This window comes from Passer montanus, unplaced genomic scaffold (genome assembly GCF_014805655.1).
Source record: "Passer montanus isolate IOZ18808 unplaced genomic scaffold, ASM1480565v1 scaffold58, whole genome shotgun sequence".
Lineage (NCBI taxonomy): Eukaryota > Metazoa > Chordata > Aves > Passeriformes > Passeridae > Passer > Passer montanus.
The window spans coordinates 2,521,899-2,540,478 of NW_024370816.1; the positions used below are offsets into that span (position 1 = coordinate 2,521,899).

Here is an 18,580-nt window from a genome sequence, read left to right on the forward strand (position 1 = left end):
TATTTATCACAAAGTATGGACAAGAGTAACAAAATTGGAGAAGTGCTCCTCAGGAATATCCAATGGTCTATGCACACTGGAGAGACCAAATTTTAAATGAAATTGGGGAATAACAGAGGAAAGAATTTGATTGTTTGTAAAGCTTTTCATTAACATCTCTTTCTTTCAATGAGTGTTGTTTTCAATAACAGTTTTTTGCAACAAGCTCTGACTTTTCAATGAATACTTGTTTATCTTCTTTCATCATCCAAGGGTTCTGCACTTTTCCCATTTGGGAAAATATGTTTCATTGTTTAAGTGTTAATGTTTAAACCTTTTTCATAACCATGTTTTAGTTTGTAGCCTTTGTTTTGTGTAAAAATAAAATAGATTTGTATTTCAATCATTTCCTGTTAAATCAGCGATACATCAATCTTCTCATGTCTTGGTAGAATAAATGTAAAATTAATTTGGTAATATTTTTGGACTAAATCACAGTATATATGTATGTTCACCATCCTAACTTTTCCTGTTTCATTTTTTTAGGGAGAGCCTATTACTTTCTGTGAGAGTAGTTTTGTGAAGCATCGTTCCAGTACAACTAAGCAGTTCCTGGAAACAGCTGTTAATCTTCAACTGTTTAAACAGGTATTAGAGGGTAAATGGCCCATATTTAAGGATTTTCTGATTAAACATATCTGTGTTAAAATAAATTTTCCTTTCTGTCAGCCTACAAAAGTCTGGAATGAAATCTAAATACCAGTACTTTGGGTACAGTCATCCCAGATTTGTTGTATTTTTATATCTGCAGTTATAGTTCAGAGGAGTGGTGGTGAAACTGAGCAAAAAAATAACCCCAGGGTGCAGAGGCAGTGCAGCATCTCTTCAGAGCCAGTCAGCAGCCCCACTAAACAAGAAAAATCAGGGATCTCCCAGCTTGATGGTTGAACTTCATTTTCAGCTCTCTTGGCTGATGCCCAAAGAGCCTGAACAGCAGAGTGCTTAACTTAAATTGGAATTCACTGGTCTTAAAAACTGAATTCAGCTTGCAACTTCAGTTTTGTTTGCTAGGCTTTTTGAAGTATGCACACAGAGAATGTCACAAACCTGGGCTACAGGGGTGGCCTGAACAGTATTCTAGCTGATCTCTTAATGCAGAATTTGAATTAATAGAGGACAAATTGTTGAATAACTGGGCACAGCTCAGTTATACTTTGATTACAGTCCTTGAAATGGATTTTCTTCTTTCATTTTATTCTGTAACTCTTCTCTCTTTTCATCAGTTGACCCCATTGAATGAAAAGAGTGTTAAATTTGTCCCTAGACTTCTATGAATATCAGGAAAAATATGAATGAAATCAGAAGATCCATGAAAATATATATTTGTTGCAAATTCCTGGAATGATTGATACACAACAATTCATGTTTAAATAATCAGTGGGACTTCTTTGAAGATATCCAACCATGATAGATTAGGGAAATCTATTATATGTAGAATCTTCTAATTTTTTAGGAGCATTTGGTGTTAATCAGAGGTTAGAGTCTATCATAAAGATTTGTGTGAGGATGGTGTTTTATAGCAGTCCTGTGAAAATATGATCACAAAATTGGGCTCCTTCAGTTTTACTGTGGTTATATAAAATAAGCAATAAGAAATCTGAAACCTTTTGAAGTCTGGTTGATTAGATTGAAATGGGAAGAAGTAACTGACTGAAGTGTGGTTTACATTTTGGATATCTCTGTGCAATAAGATGCACGTGAAATTTTCTTAATAAAAAACTGCTTACAGCCATTTCTAAACTGTTGTCACACTGGCAGTACTGAAACAAAACCCTCAGCTGCCATGAATGGGCTGGCTCTCTACTTACCCATTACACTTTAATGTGCTCAATTAAACAGAATCAGTTTACAATTTGTTTATAGCTTGTTTTAATTTTATTTCAATTGAAGGAAATAATAGAGGATTAGGAAATAGTAACAATTCTGATGATGTGTGTGGTTTAATAGTAGTAATGGTAGGTTTTTTATTCCTCTGGTTCTTGTTGCAAAGGTTACTCCTACTTATTCAGTTAATCCTCAGCCCAGCTGCATCTTCTCCAGTTTTTCCTACTGACAAATGAGCTGTTTTCAAAGTTGTTTGTATTCAAAGAGACCAAACTGTATTTTATTCTGCTCTGAAAGTCTTTTAAATAGAAAAAAAAATTCTTAGGGGCAGCCTGAAACCTAGACCAAACAGAAAATTGGTACTTTAAATACACCCATTTTGCCATAATTGACAAGTGAGCTTTATTTGTGCTGTTCTATGAAATCCCTCCTTTATCCCTTTAATTTGGGTATCATGGAACATAACTAACCTTTGTATCAAGCTGCAAACATAAGTAATTAATAATTGCATCTAATGTGTCGTGATATAGTTCTCGTGAGCCTCCAGGGAAAATATGAATTCATTCTTAGAACTAGCCTGAAGCCTAATGCCACACTATCTCCTTAAATAGTGTACTTGTATCAGCAAGGTACTCTGCAATGTTTATTGGGATTTTTTTCCTAATGTGTTAGAAAGTGTTACTTAGAAAAATAATTAATGAATGCAGAAATCAGAAGCCTTTGAAAATTGTTAGTAATTCAAATTTTGTTTACCGTCTTTATGAGCTGACCTCTCTTCTTGTGAGATATGAGCTGTTATTTTGTGGAAATCACATTTATGATGTTTTCTTTGCTTCTAAAAAACCTTAGTTTTAAAAATTGATAAAATTACTTGGATATTCTAAATATATGCAGTCTCTATTTTGGTTTTAGAATTCCAAATCAGTTGAGGATAATGTCTTTAGTCACCTTAAAATCCAAAGGTAACACTGGAATTGCTGGTTTTTCATTGAAAGAGGTAGTTGCCCAAGGGCACTTTGGATCTCAAAGTGAATACATTTCTTGGAAGAGCAGGCCCGGATTTTTCAGTCTGTGGGTTTGAAGGGTGTGGGGTTTGAAAAATGGAAAGAGAAAACCCATAAATTTTATGTGTAATTCCACATGCTATTCTTTTCATGTAGCAGTTTAAGTGCAACCATTAACAGTAAATTACTCAAAAGTAACAACTACTACTACTGCCACTACAAACACTTATCATTTCTTTTAAATAATGTCTCCAGTATCTATTTGCTAACAGTTCTCTTTGTCAGTATTTACGTTAAATACTCAATTGGTGTGACCCTCTCATATTCAGTGTCTCAGCCTTCTGTTGATAGGATTTTACCAGATGATGAGTATGTCCATAAATCTTACGCTAGTTTATAGTATGGAATGAATTCATAACTTTCCCCAAAGAGATAATGTGGTACAGTTCAAAGGAAGGGATGGGAGTGGAGGTTGTTGGTTTTGGGTTTTTTTTTTTTCACAGCAGTAGCTAAAGGTGCTCTTATCTCTTTTTCTTACTGTGAAATAATCCAGTGATCCCACAGTGGTCTGACCATGAACCAGCCTATTTGGAAAAAGGCCAGCTTGGAGTAAAATGAAAAAATAAGAAGGAATTTAGACAAGGAAGAGAGAAATATCTTCATGCTTACCTTATTCTTGCTTCTGGAATTTTTGTACTCTGAGAAAGTTGTTTTTTCATGTCACTAGTCTGTTCATTGGCAAGCATCAAATTGTCACTGACACTGTTTGGATAATCAGTCATAAAAAATGATACAGCCAAATAATTAATTCTGGTTCATTCCTATGTACTGTTTAGTACCAGTGAATAACTCATAATTCTTGCTAGAAGATGTAGTATGTAATTGGAAAATTACTTTCTCACTTTATCTGTCAGACTTGAGTAAGCCTTTCCAAAACAAAAAGGGAGGGCTTGCTTCTTGAAACAATTTTAAATCTATAGCAATGTGCTTGTTCTACTTCTTTGAAGCCTGATAATTCTTGAAATGAATGTATTCATCACTTCTGGGTGGTTTAATCATTAATTTTCTAATTTTGACTTTTTCTGACACATTTGGATCATTTCATCTATGTATGTACACTTATTTGTAGCTGCAAATTTATGTGGTCTTGCAGCTGTAACCTCTACGTAAGGATAATTGTTGCAATATGCATCTGTAGATGCACCTAAATAAGGGTTAGTGCTTAAAAAGACCCATGATTTCACAGCAAGACATCAGGGAATGGCTTGGTGACCTTTATATGGTTATGATAACAAATCCAGAGTTACTATTAAGTAAGAAAATTAATTATTTTCTTGCCATTAGAAAAATACAGAAAATAGAAATAATTTTCTTGATCTATACTCTATATTCCTGCTGCTCATAGTTACACCTGCTCTTATGTAAAGATAAAAAGTCCATCTGAGAGCAGTGTATTATCCTTAAGACATATATGGTCTTGAAAACTCTAACACTGTAAAGCAATAGAAGAGACAACAAAGTGTGTGTGACCCTTTTTGTTTTCACCTCCAGTTTATTGATAGTCGGCTGTCAAAATTAAATGCAGGAAGAGGATTCTCTGATGTTTTTGAAGAAGAAATCACAGCAGGAGGCTTTTGTGGAGGTACAGAATTAATTTGGGTGTACTCATTGACACTTCTTTGGGAACTGTTTGACATGATGTCCTCGTGATGTTTTGTAAGTTTTGGACATCATTGATCTTTTTACTGTTCTATTGTATCCCTTCATTCTTGGCAAGGTTTTAGCCTTTAACAAATCACTGCTGGGATACACACTATTATGTATCTAGTTAAACCAGTGTATTAAATATGTGATATTAATTATGTGTGATTAATCCTGTAAAGTAATACTTATACATCAGTATAGGATGAGATATCACTATGGTGTTTACATTTTTAACTGCATATTTATCTGTATGATGCATTCTGTGTAAACTGTATTTTCAAAATCATTTTGGCATTTGTGCTGCTTAACTTCTAGATAATTGTGTTTTCCATTTCATTTTCTTTTCACATCTACTTATTCTTGCAGTGTAGAAATCATGGTGATGTCCTGAATGTTAAGAGAAATATGCTTTCTCCAATGTGTGTGTTACTCTAAAAAAAGCGGAAGTTTTTTTAAACTTTTGTATATGATCTGAGAAGGGACATGGAAATTTATCATCTTTGTAAACAAAAATATTATTCCTCATGTTGTTTGCCTCATTTGTATTCACTGACAATTTTTAGAACACTTTTCACATCAGCTAACCCATTTGGAAGATGGAGGGCATCCTGAATCCAGTGCTGATTTACAGGATTATGGAATGGTTTCCTGTTAAACATTTAGGACAGGTGTATTGGTATTTTAGCTATTGTCATGTTTTAAACCCAGCACCACAGAGCTGCTCATTCCGTTGCAGCCAAAACCAGCCCAGGTGTAAGAGATGGTATCAAAAGATGGGATCAATATATGCGTGACTGTACAAATGCTATTTTGTGGTCAGTCTTGAAAGTTGTGTAGAAGCTTCCTCAGTAGATGTAGGTTATGTGATTTGAGCAACTCCACTCAAGGTGGAGGTGCAGATGGCAGCTTTGGATGGATTTCCTTTGCAAGACTGTCCTTGAATAGGACACATTGGGGAGAGGATTTGGCCACAGAGAAACTGTCAAGTGCTGCAGAGCCATCTGCACCCCGTAAAAAAAAACTTCTGTATACTCAATGTGCATAACTTCTTTTGTGCAAGATTTTCATTGCCTTCTTCTGCCTTCTGTGTCTTGTTCTAGATCTAGTACATAATTTGGTGGTTTGTTTTTTGATCAAATTGTGATTAGTTTTACAGAGATTTACTTCTTCTCTGTCTTTTTAGGGTAAGTTACGCCGCTCTGTAAGCAGATTTGAGACTTTGAGCATCCATTATTCAGATAGGTGATGTCAGTATTCAGAGCTCGTTTGCTGACTGCAGTTAGGGGTCAGGAGGCTGCAATAAAACTGCAGTAGAAGTTAGATAAAGCTTGTTTCTTGGCTGTGCTCTGGCAGGCTGTGAACTGTGTCTCACCTGGCTCTGCTCAGGAGGGATGCTCAGCTCTGCTGGCAGTGCTGGGCTGCCTTGCACTGCCTGTGTGCTTTTCAAGTCAGACAAGCTGATAGTGCCAGGCTGTGGACAAATTGCTTAGGGCACATACTCAGTATTTACATGACTGCTGTCTCATTATTGTTATGAAGTGCAGGGCTAACAATATGTGTGCAATTGAAGGTGACATTTTGTGACGCTAATGGGGTAGAACTATGATCTCTTTGCGGACTTAACTCCCATCAGCTTCAGCAAGAAACACAGGGTTTGAAAAAAAACAGGTGAAACCCAGATTTCAGAAAAGTCACAGAAAGTTACTGTTAACTCCAAGCTGTTAAAAGGACAGGTGAACACATTTTTAGTGTAGACAGTATAATTTAAAAACTACCAAATCAAATTCAAATAGAAAGTGTTTCTTTAAGTAATCTCTTTTTAAATTTGCTGCATTTGTCCACATATGGAAGTTTAGCTAAACCAGAAAAGAAAACTGAAGAATAAATATTTTTAAATTATTTTTCTTTTAAAAAAGTGATCAAAACTTATTTGTGTATCTACATCTGAAAATAAATTTGTGAGACATCGTCATTACAGTTTGCACTTTATAATTGAAATTTTATTTTCTCTTACATTTTTCTATAGAAATATTAGTTCTCAAGAGCTTTTCAATACAAGAATATAGTGATGGATTAGTTTAGCACGCAGATTTCTTGTAATATGTTAATTAATTTTAATTACATTAATTTTACTTACAGCAGGCATTTTTTTTAATTGGTCTAATATCACTGGTGCTGATAGCAGGAAAACTGAAAAAATGAAAACTTTTTAAACTCCCTTGTAATGATAATTTGTTTTAGGAATCAGATGTTTTTTTGCTAGGGTTTCAGGCAGTTCAGCTCTAGCTGAGGACATGCAATGTTAGCATGGCTGTCTGTAGTAACCAGAGAATTTATCTGGTCTCTGATTGTCATTCCTGAAGTGTCACTACATAACTAGATGAACATTAAACTTGGTCATTTGCTGTGATCCCATTTATTCTTTCTATTAATTGTTCAAGTCAGGTTGTGACAGAGGAAGCTCAGCTGAGGAAAGAGTTACTGTTAAGGACACCTCGAGACAGGTGATACATGAACATTGCTGACAAGAATGGAAGTGACGAAATACCATGTTAAAGAAAACATTTATGGTTCATGCAATATCCTTAACATCCCAGCAGTGGTTAGATTTCACCTTGTACATGTAATTTTTGTGCTTCCTTCCCTGACAGTTCTAGGGAGCCAGATCAAAGAAGTGAAAAATGAGTTGTTTCTGCTTTAGGTTGCTCTTTGCCATTTTTAATGGAATCAAAATGATCATGAGGGTTTCCCCTCTCTAAGTAAGAGAACTTTCACTTGTGCCATCATTCCTGAGAGTCTGGCTGTCTCAAAATTGCTTGTAAAAATTGAGTGGAATGGGTTAAAGTACCTGATATGAGCCTGAAGAGTTCATGTTTCTTCACCTCATCTTAAAAACTGGGAATACCTTTTCCAATGCTCCAGTTAGTTCTCAGAAATGTTCTAGGAGTGTGTTTTGGCTTTCATTAGCCAATGGAATAATTCTAGCCACGCCTTAGTTACTGGATTATTGTAACACTTGAGGAGTTTTGTGAGCTGTTAAAAGTCTGGAAGGTTGTATCAGTATGGTCCTTTCAACGTGGTCAAACTCTGAGGCTGGAGCGTTCTTGTCAAAGTGAGTGTTGTGTATGGGGTCAGTAGCAGCTCACAGTACTGCAGTATTCCTGTGACTGATGTACTCTAAAACTTTCTCAAGGATCATGGACCTCATCTTTGTTGTTCAGCTGAAGCACCTTTGGGAGGTAGTATTGACTTCTTCATCAAGTAGAATTTAACGTGCTCCTTTGTGGCCACTTTAGTCCTTGGTGGTCCTACAGAAGTCAGTAGCTCTCACTTGCCTTTAGAAGTTTTTCTTTCTGAAAGAAAGTAGGTAGTTAATAATTTAAAAGGTTTTTTTCTGCACAGGAATATAGAATTGTGACATAACCCTTAGACTTTTCTCATGTTCATAGCTTGGTATGGTACCTTCTGGAAGCCGTGTCATTGTTGTGTTTGCAAGTTTGCACAGAGGGATCATAATGCTTGAATGCAATTAATACCTTATTCTTTCCTCTGAGTTAGTGTTTCTCTTTTTATACTTTCTAAAAGTGTGTTGCCTTATCATAGTTTTAATTTCTCTTTTACCTTAATTGGAATAAAAAACTGTGTGGTGAAAACATATACTTTTATAAAGGAATCAGAAAACAAGCAATAAGAGATTCCTGAGTTTCTTTCTTAGTGTACACATACTCTTATCTTCGCATTCCTTGTCTATCTGGAAAGAATTAATTGAATAAGTAATCCTCTAAGTACATTTTTTATTCTGATAATGAAGAGGGTTGTAACATTTAAAATGTTGAATGTATGTTTGATTGTGTTAATTTGACATTTCTCTTTCAGGAAATTCTAGATCTTATCAGCAGTGGATGCATACAGTGAAGGTATAAACTTGCTTAACTAATTATACTGGCCACCTTGTCCTTTAGGTCTCAATCATTCTCCTCACTTCTGTGTGATGGTAAAAGTTTGTTCATTTGTGAGAAAGATGTAAGTACCTTCTGTAAGAAATACCAAGTCTGTAGTATTTGCAAAAATTGCTGGAGTTTTTTATTGAAGAATTAAAAAAAATTCCCATATGCAATACAAATGCCAAAATGCATAAGGTTTTTATGTCTGTATAGTCAAAGATTTCAGTGCTCTCTGTATCATGCTGCATTCCATGACTCTGAATTAGGTGTGACAATTTGATAAGAAGCTTATCCCTTCTAGTAAATAGCAATTTTGTTAATATGGATTTGTTCACTTTGACTAGCAGAAAACCCTTGGTATAACCTTGTTATTCTGCAGCATTAATAAAATACGTTATTTTAGATTAAGAGAATTCTTGTTTGATTAAATGAGATAGTTCTTCCTGTCAGGTCAGAGTTTTTATAGTTGCATAATAAATATGATAGGAACACATGAAAAATAGCCTAACTTCTGGATTGATTTTGAAATGGTAACAGTGAAAGAAGGCCGAAAATCCATCATTCTGTTGGAGTGCCTTGATAAATGTGTCAGCTGTGGGATGACGTACTGTAACCCTTGTGTAGCTGCAGACAGCAGGCTGGGGAGGAAACACAGCTGTGCTTGCTCTTACCCATTTCAAAGGAGGGTTCATACTTCTTCACAGCACACTGTTTATTTTTCCTTGCTGTTGTCTTAAGGTTTGCCTTGTGTTAAAATGTTACTAAAATACATTTTTTGTGTATTTCAGAAAGGCAGTGCACTGATCAACACAGCAATGACCAAAGCCACTCCGGCTGTGAAAACAGCATATAAATTTGTAAGATCATCTATTTCAAATAAATAATACATTAAAAGCCTGCAATTTCTGACAACCTCTCATTCTCTCTGAATGCTGAAAAACCTAAGCATTTTATAAATAAATTGCAAAAAATTCTTCAGCCTGTAGAAAGTGAGCTTTATTTGTTTTCTCATATAGCACTAGGATTTAGAGTTGTTTCAGATACAGTTGGTACATAAAAATAGACTTTATCAAAGCATCAGTGTGCTGGTTTTCTTTCAGTCCTCATACATACTAGAAGCTTATTTGAATATCATTTAGGTATTTGATGCACAGCTGTAATTTCACTTTGGCAGTAAGTGCTGCACTATTGAGATGTGGTAAAGCATCAGTAATGTGTGCAGCAAATCATCTGCTCCTTTTAAAAAATGATAGTGGAATACTCATGTTTAACTGGGTTTAATGCTTATACTTCTCATCTTAAAAGACCTTGTTTTTCAAAGACTGCCTACCCCATGATGCATGTGAGATTATACTGTGTTATGCAGTATGGTAAAACAGCAATAGAAAAAAATGAACTGAGAAGTGTTTTAAAGTTGCTTTTATAGTACAGAGGAAAATATTTTTGGCTTCCTTTTTGCTTTTCCAAATGTTTTACTAGCTGGATGCATTATAAATAGTCCGGAATAAATCAGTAAATCAGTGTGTACTAGAGTACTTTAAGTAAAGTTTTCAAACAGAATTTTTAATTTTACATTACTTGAAAAATACAGCAGTCATGAAAAGAAACAGGTAAATAAATAAAATATACTTCATCTTCATGGACTCATTTATAATTTAAAAAATGGTTCATCTGCAAATTCTTCTTTATTTGCACTATCTTAGACTGTGTCTCAGCCTTCAATTTTGGTAATTATGCCCTTCATAGTAAAGGTTCTTCAAAGTGAACTTCAGTATATGCCACGAAACTACAGTAAACTTCTGAGGATCTTTATGTATATGGTGTTCACGTTTCTACCCCATTTAATTTCTTACATTGTTGTCCTTTATGGAGCCTACTACCAGAGGACTGAAATATGCATTTCTTGCCACAGAACTGATTTGGAACTTTGAGTAATGTCATTGGTACCATCCCTCAGAGTTAGAACAAAGCACTCCAAAATTCATCCAAATGCTATGAGCAGGATCTGGGAAGTTTAAAGTGGCTTTCAGGTTAGCATCTGGTACATGGCACCCCATCGTGCTCTCACTGAGCTTATGGATGTATGATTTAAGGATCAAAAAGAATCTATGACCTCTTGATTCAAGAAATTTTTTCCTGAATTTCCATGTACAAAAAAACCACAGAAAAAATAGATGGCTTTTAGATATTTATGCTCTTGGATTTTATAACTCCTATTTTCAATTCAGCCTTGAAAACTTTTGTAGTTTTTTTCGTGTTTTTGTAGGAAAGACAACTTTATTTCTGTTAGGGTTTTGGATGTTATACTCTCATATTTTATTTTGTTTCCTTCTCCCCCCTTCTCTCTCACTCCCTCTGTGTCATTTTTTTAGCCTAACAACATGGTATTCCATATTGATAATTCCTTCTGTATTGAAGAATATTCTTGGCTGTTTTCTATGCAACAATGATTCTTGTCTGTCTGTTTTAATGCATACAGAATTCTCCCCTAAATAGCAGCACTGTGCTGTTCAGCAACACTGGGCAAAATCTCCATCTGCATATGAAATCATTTCTCTTAAGGTTGATGTTGCCCTGCAAGTTGCCAGACTGGAACGCTGTAGCAGTCATCTTAAAAATCTTAACATTTTTCAACGTGCTTTATTGCTAAAACACCCTTTCAGATCGAAAGGAGCATTTCAAATAAAGGAGTTATGTACATGACCATTCTTAGCCTGTTCCTAGTAATAATGGAGAAATTTTGAGAATGTGTGTTTTCACAGCACTGGCATGGATGTACTGAAAAGGAAATCCTTAAATTTGTGGAGAAAGCATGAATATAAAAAATACAGTGGCAGTGCGTGTTTGAAATTTGTGATAAAGATTATTGCCCTTTTCTATATCAGCAGGTGTTTTAAAAAAAGGCAAAATAAGTGTGGCATCCTAGGGCATGTTCTGTGACTACAGCCAGTGTCTTGCAGAACAATTTAAGTCCTTTTATTTCTCCAGGCAAAAAACCAGGCGAGGCAAGGAATAAAAGAAGTGAAGAGTAAGTTAAAACACAAGGTATGTAGTACACTTTATTTACTTTCTTCCACTGCTGCCTGTATCAGTTTGAAGCTTATACTTTACAAATCACATGAGATTTGTGTTTTTAATGACTTTTGAAATATGCTTAGCCCTTTGTTCAACAATACATTTTTCATAACGAGCCCTCTGGCAACTATCTGTCATTCTATGCATCCACTGAATAATCTCTTTATTGTTTGCATATTTTATCATAGAACAACAGAGGTCTTCAAAGATACATTAAGAGGATGTATGTTTTCATAAAGTTGATTGCTTTGATATCACAATCAAAGCCTTTGCTTCAAGCTGAGAATTTGAGAAGGGAGAGTCTTGCAGTACACTGTATTTCAGGAGGTGCAGTTGTCCAGTTTTAGTTCCATAAGATACGTGAACAATAGCAGTGTTTCAAGATGAATTAATAGTTCCATTTTGCAAAAGCAACATCACAAACTCAGAGTAGATGGTTTAAGCATTTTGCAGCTGCTTTTCCCATTTGGAATTTTGCTTCCATGTAAGGTTTTTCTGTACAGAGAAGGAACCATTTTTTTGGATACCTATTATGCTATTTTAAGAAAAATTTCAAAAACATTTGAACAATTCAACTTTTAAATGACCATGTTGGTAATCTGGCGTTTTGAAAAGTTAATTTTGATTTTCTTACTACAGATGGTATTTTCATGACAGTAATAGATTGTGGCAAGATAATTTTGAATGCATTCTGCATGCATAATATGGAGGGTATGTTTGCAGATAATGATTATAAATAAAGGAATTTAAATCTGTTTTGTTGCATAGGAGAGTGAGGAAGAGTGTGGAACGTGTAGTGCTGGTGCAGTACAGACTGTTCCTGTCTACACATCGCATTATGACAAAAGAACAAGCTCAGAAAAACGAAGACTGGCACAGGTAACACACCTGAAACTTCTGTTTGCATTCATATACATAGAGGGAAAAAATTTTCCTGCTTACTCTGTAGTGTGTGTTGTGAGTCTGTTTCCAAGATGGTTTTCCTGTGTTTGCATAGTGTGATTAAAAGGCTATGTTTATAGAAATACTGCTACACTGCTTGTGGGGAGAAAAAAAAATGCTGTTTGTGTTTCATCCCTGTTGAGAGGGGAAAGAACAGGAGGTCTGTAAGTATGGATCTGAGATTTAATTCTTAAATACTGTTTTTGAGAAACGCTTCTCACAAAAATACATTCTGGTCTATTCATAGATATGTATTAGCTATCTCATTTATTTTAAGGCATGTTAATTTTGTCTTTCTAATAAATTGTTTTGGCAGTCATATGGCCTTTAACCTTGCTCAGATAAATGTGATTTATTATTTTGTTAATAAGTCAGCTGGTTCATGCAGTGCCAGAGTCTTAGCTTTTGTTCTCTAATGCTTTTTAGTCTAGATTTGAAGTAACAGGTGTAGTGTCTCAACTTTGGCAAGTGTTTTAATGTTTTCAAATTAATTTTGACTGTTTTGTTTCAAAAATATAAACAAAGTAGTTTTTCTAACACTTTTTGTCCCACAAATATTTACCTGCATATGTACATATTTTAATGTATAGGTATTTCTTTTTACATTATATTGTTATTGTATGTTTTTAATATACGTGGATTTTTAATGCCTGTATCTTCCTAATATGATAATTAAGTATATAAATTCAGTCCAACTGACCTAGCAGTATTTATTTTTTGCTCTAGGTACTGCAATAATAAAAATCTGGGTTGTCTATTTAATCAATTTGATTTTGAATTAGTTTTTATCAGTAGTAAATACAAAGTTTCTGAAATACAGCATAGAACTGATACAGATGATTGCTAAATGATGGTGAAATTGTACATTAGTATTAAGTCATTATTTTTTAGTAGGGTTATAAATAATACAAAGACTTTCTGCTTCACTGATATGGTAGTGCTGCCTATTGTTATGTACAGGAGTCTTGGAATACAAAGGAGTATAATTTACCTTGGTACAATTAAAGATTTCTTTTGAAGGCGTGTGTTCAGACAGAACAATTTCACTTTGCTGTGTTTTTGTGTTTGTCCAGCTGTACAGTGCTAAATCCTGCAGTCATTGCTGTTTGTTGTCCAGTTGTCCTTTAGCTTTGCAAACAAGGCAGGAGTGCAGATGTGTGCCTGCCTTTGTTTCCATGCATCCAGACACACGTGTGTTAATGGATGTGTATGCACACGGACACACACGTGTGTGTGTGTGGGGTGAATTTACCAACCAAGCTGGGAACTGAGAGCCTCACAGTTTTGCCCTGCTCCAAACCAAAGGTGTCTTCTCCCCACCTCTTGTCCCAAACATTGTGTGAACCCAGTGGGCAGGAAGGGGCACATGGGGATTGCCTTCCAAGAACTCCTTCATCTCTCATTCATTGAATTGTCTTTTTCCTCCTCCCCAAAAGCAAACAAACCAAAGGACTTCTGAAAAATAAGTCTGCTGTTGCTACTCTTGTTTTTTTTTGATCTTAGTGTTTGAATAAGATAACATAAATTCTTTATTGATAAGTGGTGATTTAGAAGTTTACGTACAAATAAGAATATATATTTGTATTCAAATTGCGTGTATATGAGAGACTGTGTTTGATCTAGTTCTGAATCTGCTGTTTAAAAGAAGTGAAATTCAGTGTGCTGTTGTCAGATTTAATCCTTTTTCTGGTAGTCTTTATCCTGCAAATGAAACTCTTCACCTGGATCTCTAAAATTATCTTCACCAGTGGCTGTATCAGTATAAGGCTAGTGCTAATGTGGAGTTTAGGCAATTTGACACACATTTAAAGTAAGGAGCAGATACTGATTAAGTTGTTATATTGGTGTACTGTAATACCCTCGCCAAACACAGATAAACAATGAACAGGAGAGAGCAATTGCTTTTAATGGTCATTCTGCTTCCAATGTAGTGGCACCTCTGTACCTTATTACCATCTCTTCCATACTGCAACATTTAGAAAATTGTAAATACAAAGAATTTGGTATCATATTTTATGTTATATCAGAAGTATGCATTGAGCTTTTCCTTCTCCACTTCTTGGAAACAGTTAAACACTAAGAGTTACCTGAGATGCTGTAAAACATACTTTGAAAAGTTATATAAGATACGAAAGTTTGCTTTATTGAGAAAGATAATTTTAAAAATTTGTTCATAACGGGATTTGGGGGTCTGAGAGGACGTTTCCTTTACAATAGGAAGTGAGTCTGCTTTTACCCCAACAAACAGGAGTTTGTATATGGGTCTGCTAATTAGTATGGTTATTTCCTGTTTTGTTGATGAGGCTTTAATAAATGTCAAGGGTACAGCCATGAAGATCTCCCAATTAGGCTTTGCGTTTGTAAAACCCAGCCCCTTTGCTTTTGTGTGAGGATGACAGTTCCAACTGCAGTCTCAGCCTAACAGGGCTCAAGGGAAAGGATACTTCTCTGCTTTTATTGAAAACACAGCCAGTTTGGCCCAGGGAGAATACCAGCACTGGTCACAGTGCAGAGCCATTTTTAACAATGAATATTTACTAAGCTTTATCACTGCTGTCATAGTGGCTTTATTCTATTTTTTCTTTTCCAGATTGGCTTAAGAAAAATCAGCAGTAAATTTAAAAAAAAAATTATAGCATCTAAAATAGCTGTCAAAACCTAACCAGAGGATAAATAATTAAATGTGTTATTGCAAACTGAAGCGCTTGGCTTGCCCCCCCTATAATTTGTATTTTGAGAGTGTTTCCTAAAAGATGGAGCTGAGGGGAGCGCGCTGGTTCATGCGTGCGCGTGTGCGCACAATTAATCTGTGCCCAAACGAGCCCGGCCCTCTCTGCAGTATTCATCTGAGCTTGCTCCTGCTCAGGTTCGCTGTTCTAGGCTCTGCAGACATGTGTGAGCTAGCTGTATTGCAAGTCAACATTAACAGATGGATTGCCCTAAGCAAGGGAAAACCACAACAACAAAATCTAGTGAAAGTGGAGGATTGAAGCTTTTTATTGTTAAGCCTTATTAAAACCTTGGCATGTGCACTGCTGTTAACTGTTTCATGCCTAGAGCTAATAATGTGTCTCGGATATGTTTTATCTCTTACATTAATTAGGAATATAGAAGATACAAGAAATCACCAGCTAAAATTTTTGAAATAAAAGTTAATGCAAGCATGAGGGTTTGCAGTATCTTGTGAGTGATGTTGCTGAGTTCCTTTAACTGCTGATGAGCAAGGTACAGCAGGGCATGTTTTAGACTGTGGAGCATTCAGTGTTTGCATAATCTGCTTTAATTCTGTGCCATTATATGCTTCCAGGTAATGCAGATTTCTGGGTACACAGGGACCTAAATGCAGTAGGAGCTTTTTAAAATTGTTCCAAATTAATATATAATTAAAAAGAGAGCATGTTTATTATGATCCTGCTTTGAATGCCAGGAAGATCTGTTTGATTTAATGAATATGATCTTTGTAATTTCACTGTTATTAGGTGTTAGGTGTTGGGATAGTTTATTGACAATGGAGTATGTCAGGATTTCAACAGTCATAATGTATTTCATGGCAAATAAAACATTCTGAAGATTAGCAGAATGCCAAATAAGAAGTGCCAGTTCCCTTTGCAGTTATTAAATTAGCAATGCCCCTTGTCTCTCAGAAAATGCATGTTCTACCTGTACCTTTAGGCACCTACTACTTTCCATCTGTAATGGAAAATAGGCATGTGGATTCTAAGGGTGGATTTTACTAATCACTGTGTCTCAGCAGTGCTTTAAACATTCCTATATTGAAGATACCAAGTGAACTATTCACCATGACTTTGCAGAATCCAAATACAGTATCTAAAAAGGTTTTTAAAGCACTTCTAATAAAAATCAAGTTAGACTAAACTTTTTTCTTGGTGTTCTCAAACAGAGGAGAGTTTTAAAAATATTTTTTACTTTCCTTCTTTCTTTTTTTTTTTAAGCATATTGCAAATGGAGCTTTTTCACTTTTATTGAAGTATGTCCTAGAGACTATACAATATATAATTCAGCTTGCAGTAGGTGTGCTTGGCATCTGTTCAACAAACACAGCAAGTGTCAGGCAGGAAGATGTGTTCAGAATAACCTTACCTTCAGGAGTGCCCCATTTATCAATATCCCTACAATGGCCAGTAAAATAAACTACATAATCATTAGCTACAAAGGACTTCTAGTAACTGATTACCCTCCTAACCTGAAAAAGGTGATGAGAGTGGCTATTCTGAAGAGAGAGCTATTCTGAAGAATTTTTCTTTTTCATGAAAAATAAGAGAGGAGATTTTGATAATGTAGTGTTGAATATACATATTCTGTATAAGATGACTCAATATCTTTTAGAAAAAATATTCACAGTCAGCCCCACAATGATTTCAGAAATATAAATCTGATTAAGTACATTTGCCTGTATTTGTATTCAGACAATGTGCTGGAGATCACATCTATGACTACCAACCACATTTAACACTGGTTCTGTTGCCGGAGGTTTTTTCGACCCTCATTGACTGAAATATTATAAATTGAAAGATGTCCTAAACAGTACAAGCTAGTTTTTAATGTAAATCACATTTTGCTTCTGTAAAATATAGTTTTGAAGTAAGCATCGGTTGGTCAGTAAATCCTGTTTCTTTTGCTAATGTGGTATAATGTGAAAATATTATAGATATCATTAGCTTCGTTTAATTTGGAGAAAAATCTTTTGTCTTCTTGTGTCAAGTAAGATCTCTTCATTCTGCAAAACAGTCGGATTTCCTTTTAATTAAAAATGAAAAAGCTAGGCAGCCAAAATTCAAATTGCAGATTACGAGAGTGCCCTCTCGTGGCTCCGGCTCCTTTCCAAAGTGGCAGAGCACCGGGGATGCTCTGCCTGTGCAAGCCTTGCCTGCTGCAATGAAGAGCTCTTGCAAATCAAGGGGTACTTCTTTTCTTTGTGTTAAGTGAAATTGTCCCTGGATTTTGTGCAAATTAAGCGTTTACATGCTTTTGTGTATCATGCATGATACTATTTTCAGGAATAGGGAATAGAAGCTCCCAACTAGAGGCATAATTACAAGATTGCTGAAACCTGTCCATGCTTCCCACTAAACAGTGACAGTGACTGTCCTCACCAGAGCTGTGCTGTTTGTTCTGCACCCATAAACCACTGTCACCCTTGTGGCTGCTTGTCTTGGTGTTTTGCTGTAAAAATCACTTCAGAAATCTCTTCACTAATTACCATTATTCCAATTTAACAAAAAAATAGATGGAGTAATGTTCAGGAAGTGGCTCTGGAATTTTTTTTTACCCTTTGGAATACTTGGTTTTTCAGGGCAAAGTCATCAGCATATCTACCTTTGATTTATCCTACTAAAAGAAAAATTTATACAAGCAAAAAGTGTGCAGATGCTTTTTCTGGCTATTGTAGCCCCTCTCTTTAAGTTTTATAATAAGTAGAAATGCAGCTTTTCAGAGGGTCTTATGCAAACAAATGAGCCATACTGGTATGTGTGTAGCACTGTTTCCTTTTTCTGAAGGATCTCATAGAAAAAGGCTGTCTTGCAGAGTATCCTCAAACTGGGTGAACCTTTCTGTCCTCAGAATTTAATTGAAATAACCAGATACATTTTTTCATCAGAAGAATTTACTGACATCTTAATGTACCAGTGGCATCTTTTACTTTCTTTTGTTGTGTATCTTCTGTCTCCCACAAGTCATAGTTTTGCTCCACTAAATCAGGGAGCCAGGAGAGCCATCAGACAACAATTGGAACCTGTGTCCTGACTTCCATGTTGCTTTTGCCTTCTGGCTTGGAGGTTTGAAGAGCACCACTTTACATCTAAAATTTCAGCTCTAGTACTCCATGTTCCCTAACGTTTTCTTCCTCTTTATATTCCTGTACCTAAGAATGAAAAAAAAAAAAGGAATAAAGAAGTTCAATTAATGAAAAAGGTTTGTCTGGAGGCAAAAGGAGGGAGAAATAGAAGAAAAAGGAAAATCCTTTCCTGCAGGGATCTCAGCATCTCTAAATGTGAGTCCAGATTCAGCCTGTCTAATTTTAGATAC

The 18,580-nt window shown here is 35.5% G+C and overlaps 1 protein-coding gene across 2 annotated transcripts in view; it reads left to right on the forward strand.

Moving 5' to 3' along the window:
- Positions 1–18,580, forward strand: part of DENND1B (DENN domain containing 1B) — a 151,586-nt gene that overhangs the window by 117,187 nt on the left and 15,819 nt on the right. For both annotated transcript variants that reach the window (XM_039726266.1, XM_039726265.1), the window contains 6 exons: positions 526–627; positions 4,419–4,509; positions 8,448–8,488; positions 9,304–9,372; positions 11,504–11,560; positions 12,359–12,469. In XM_039726266.1, coding sequence (XP_039582200.1) covers positions 526–627; positions 4,419–4,509; positions 8,448–8,488; positions 9,304–9,372; positions 11,504–11,560; positions 12,359–12,469 — 471 coding nt within the window. The remainder of the gene's footprint in view (positions 1–525; positions 628–4,418; positions 4,510–8,447; positions 8,489–9,303; positions 9,373–11,503; positions 11,561–12,358; positions 12,470–18,580) is intronic.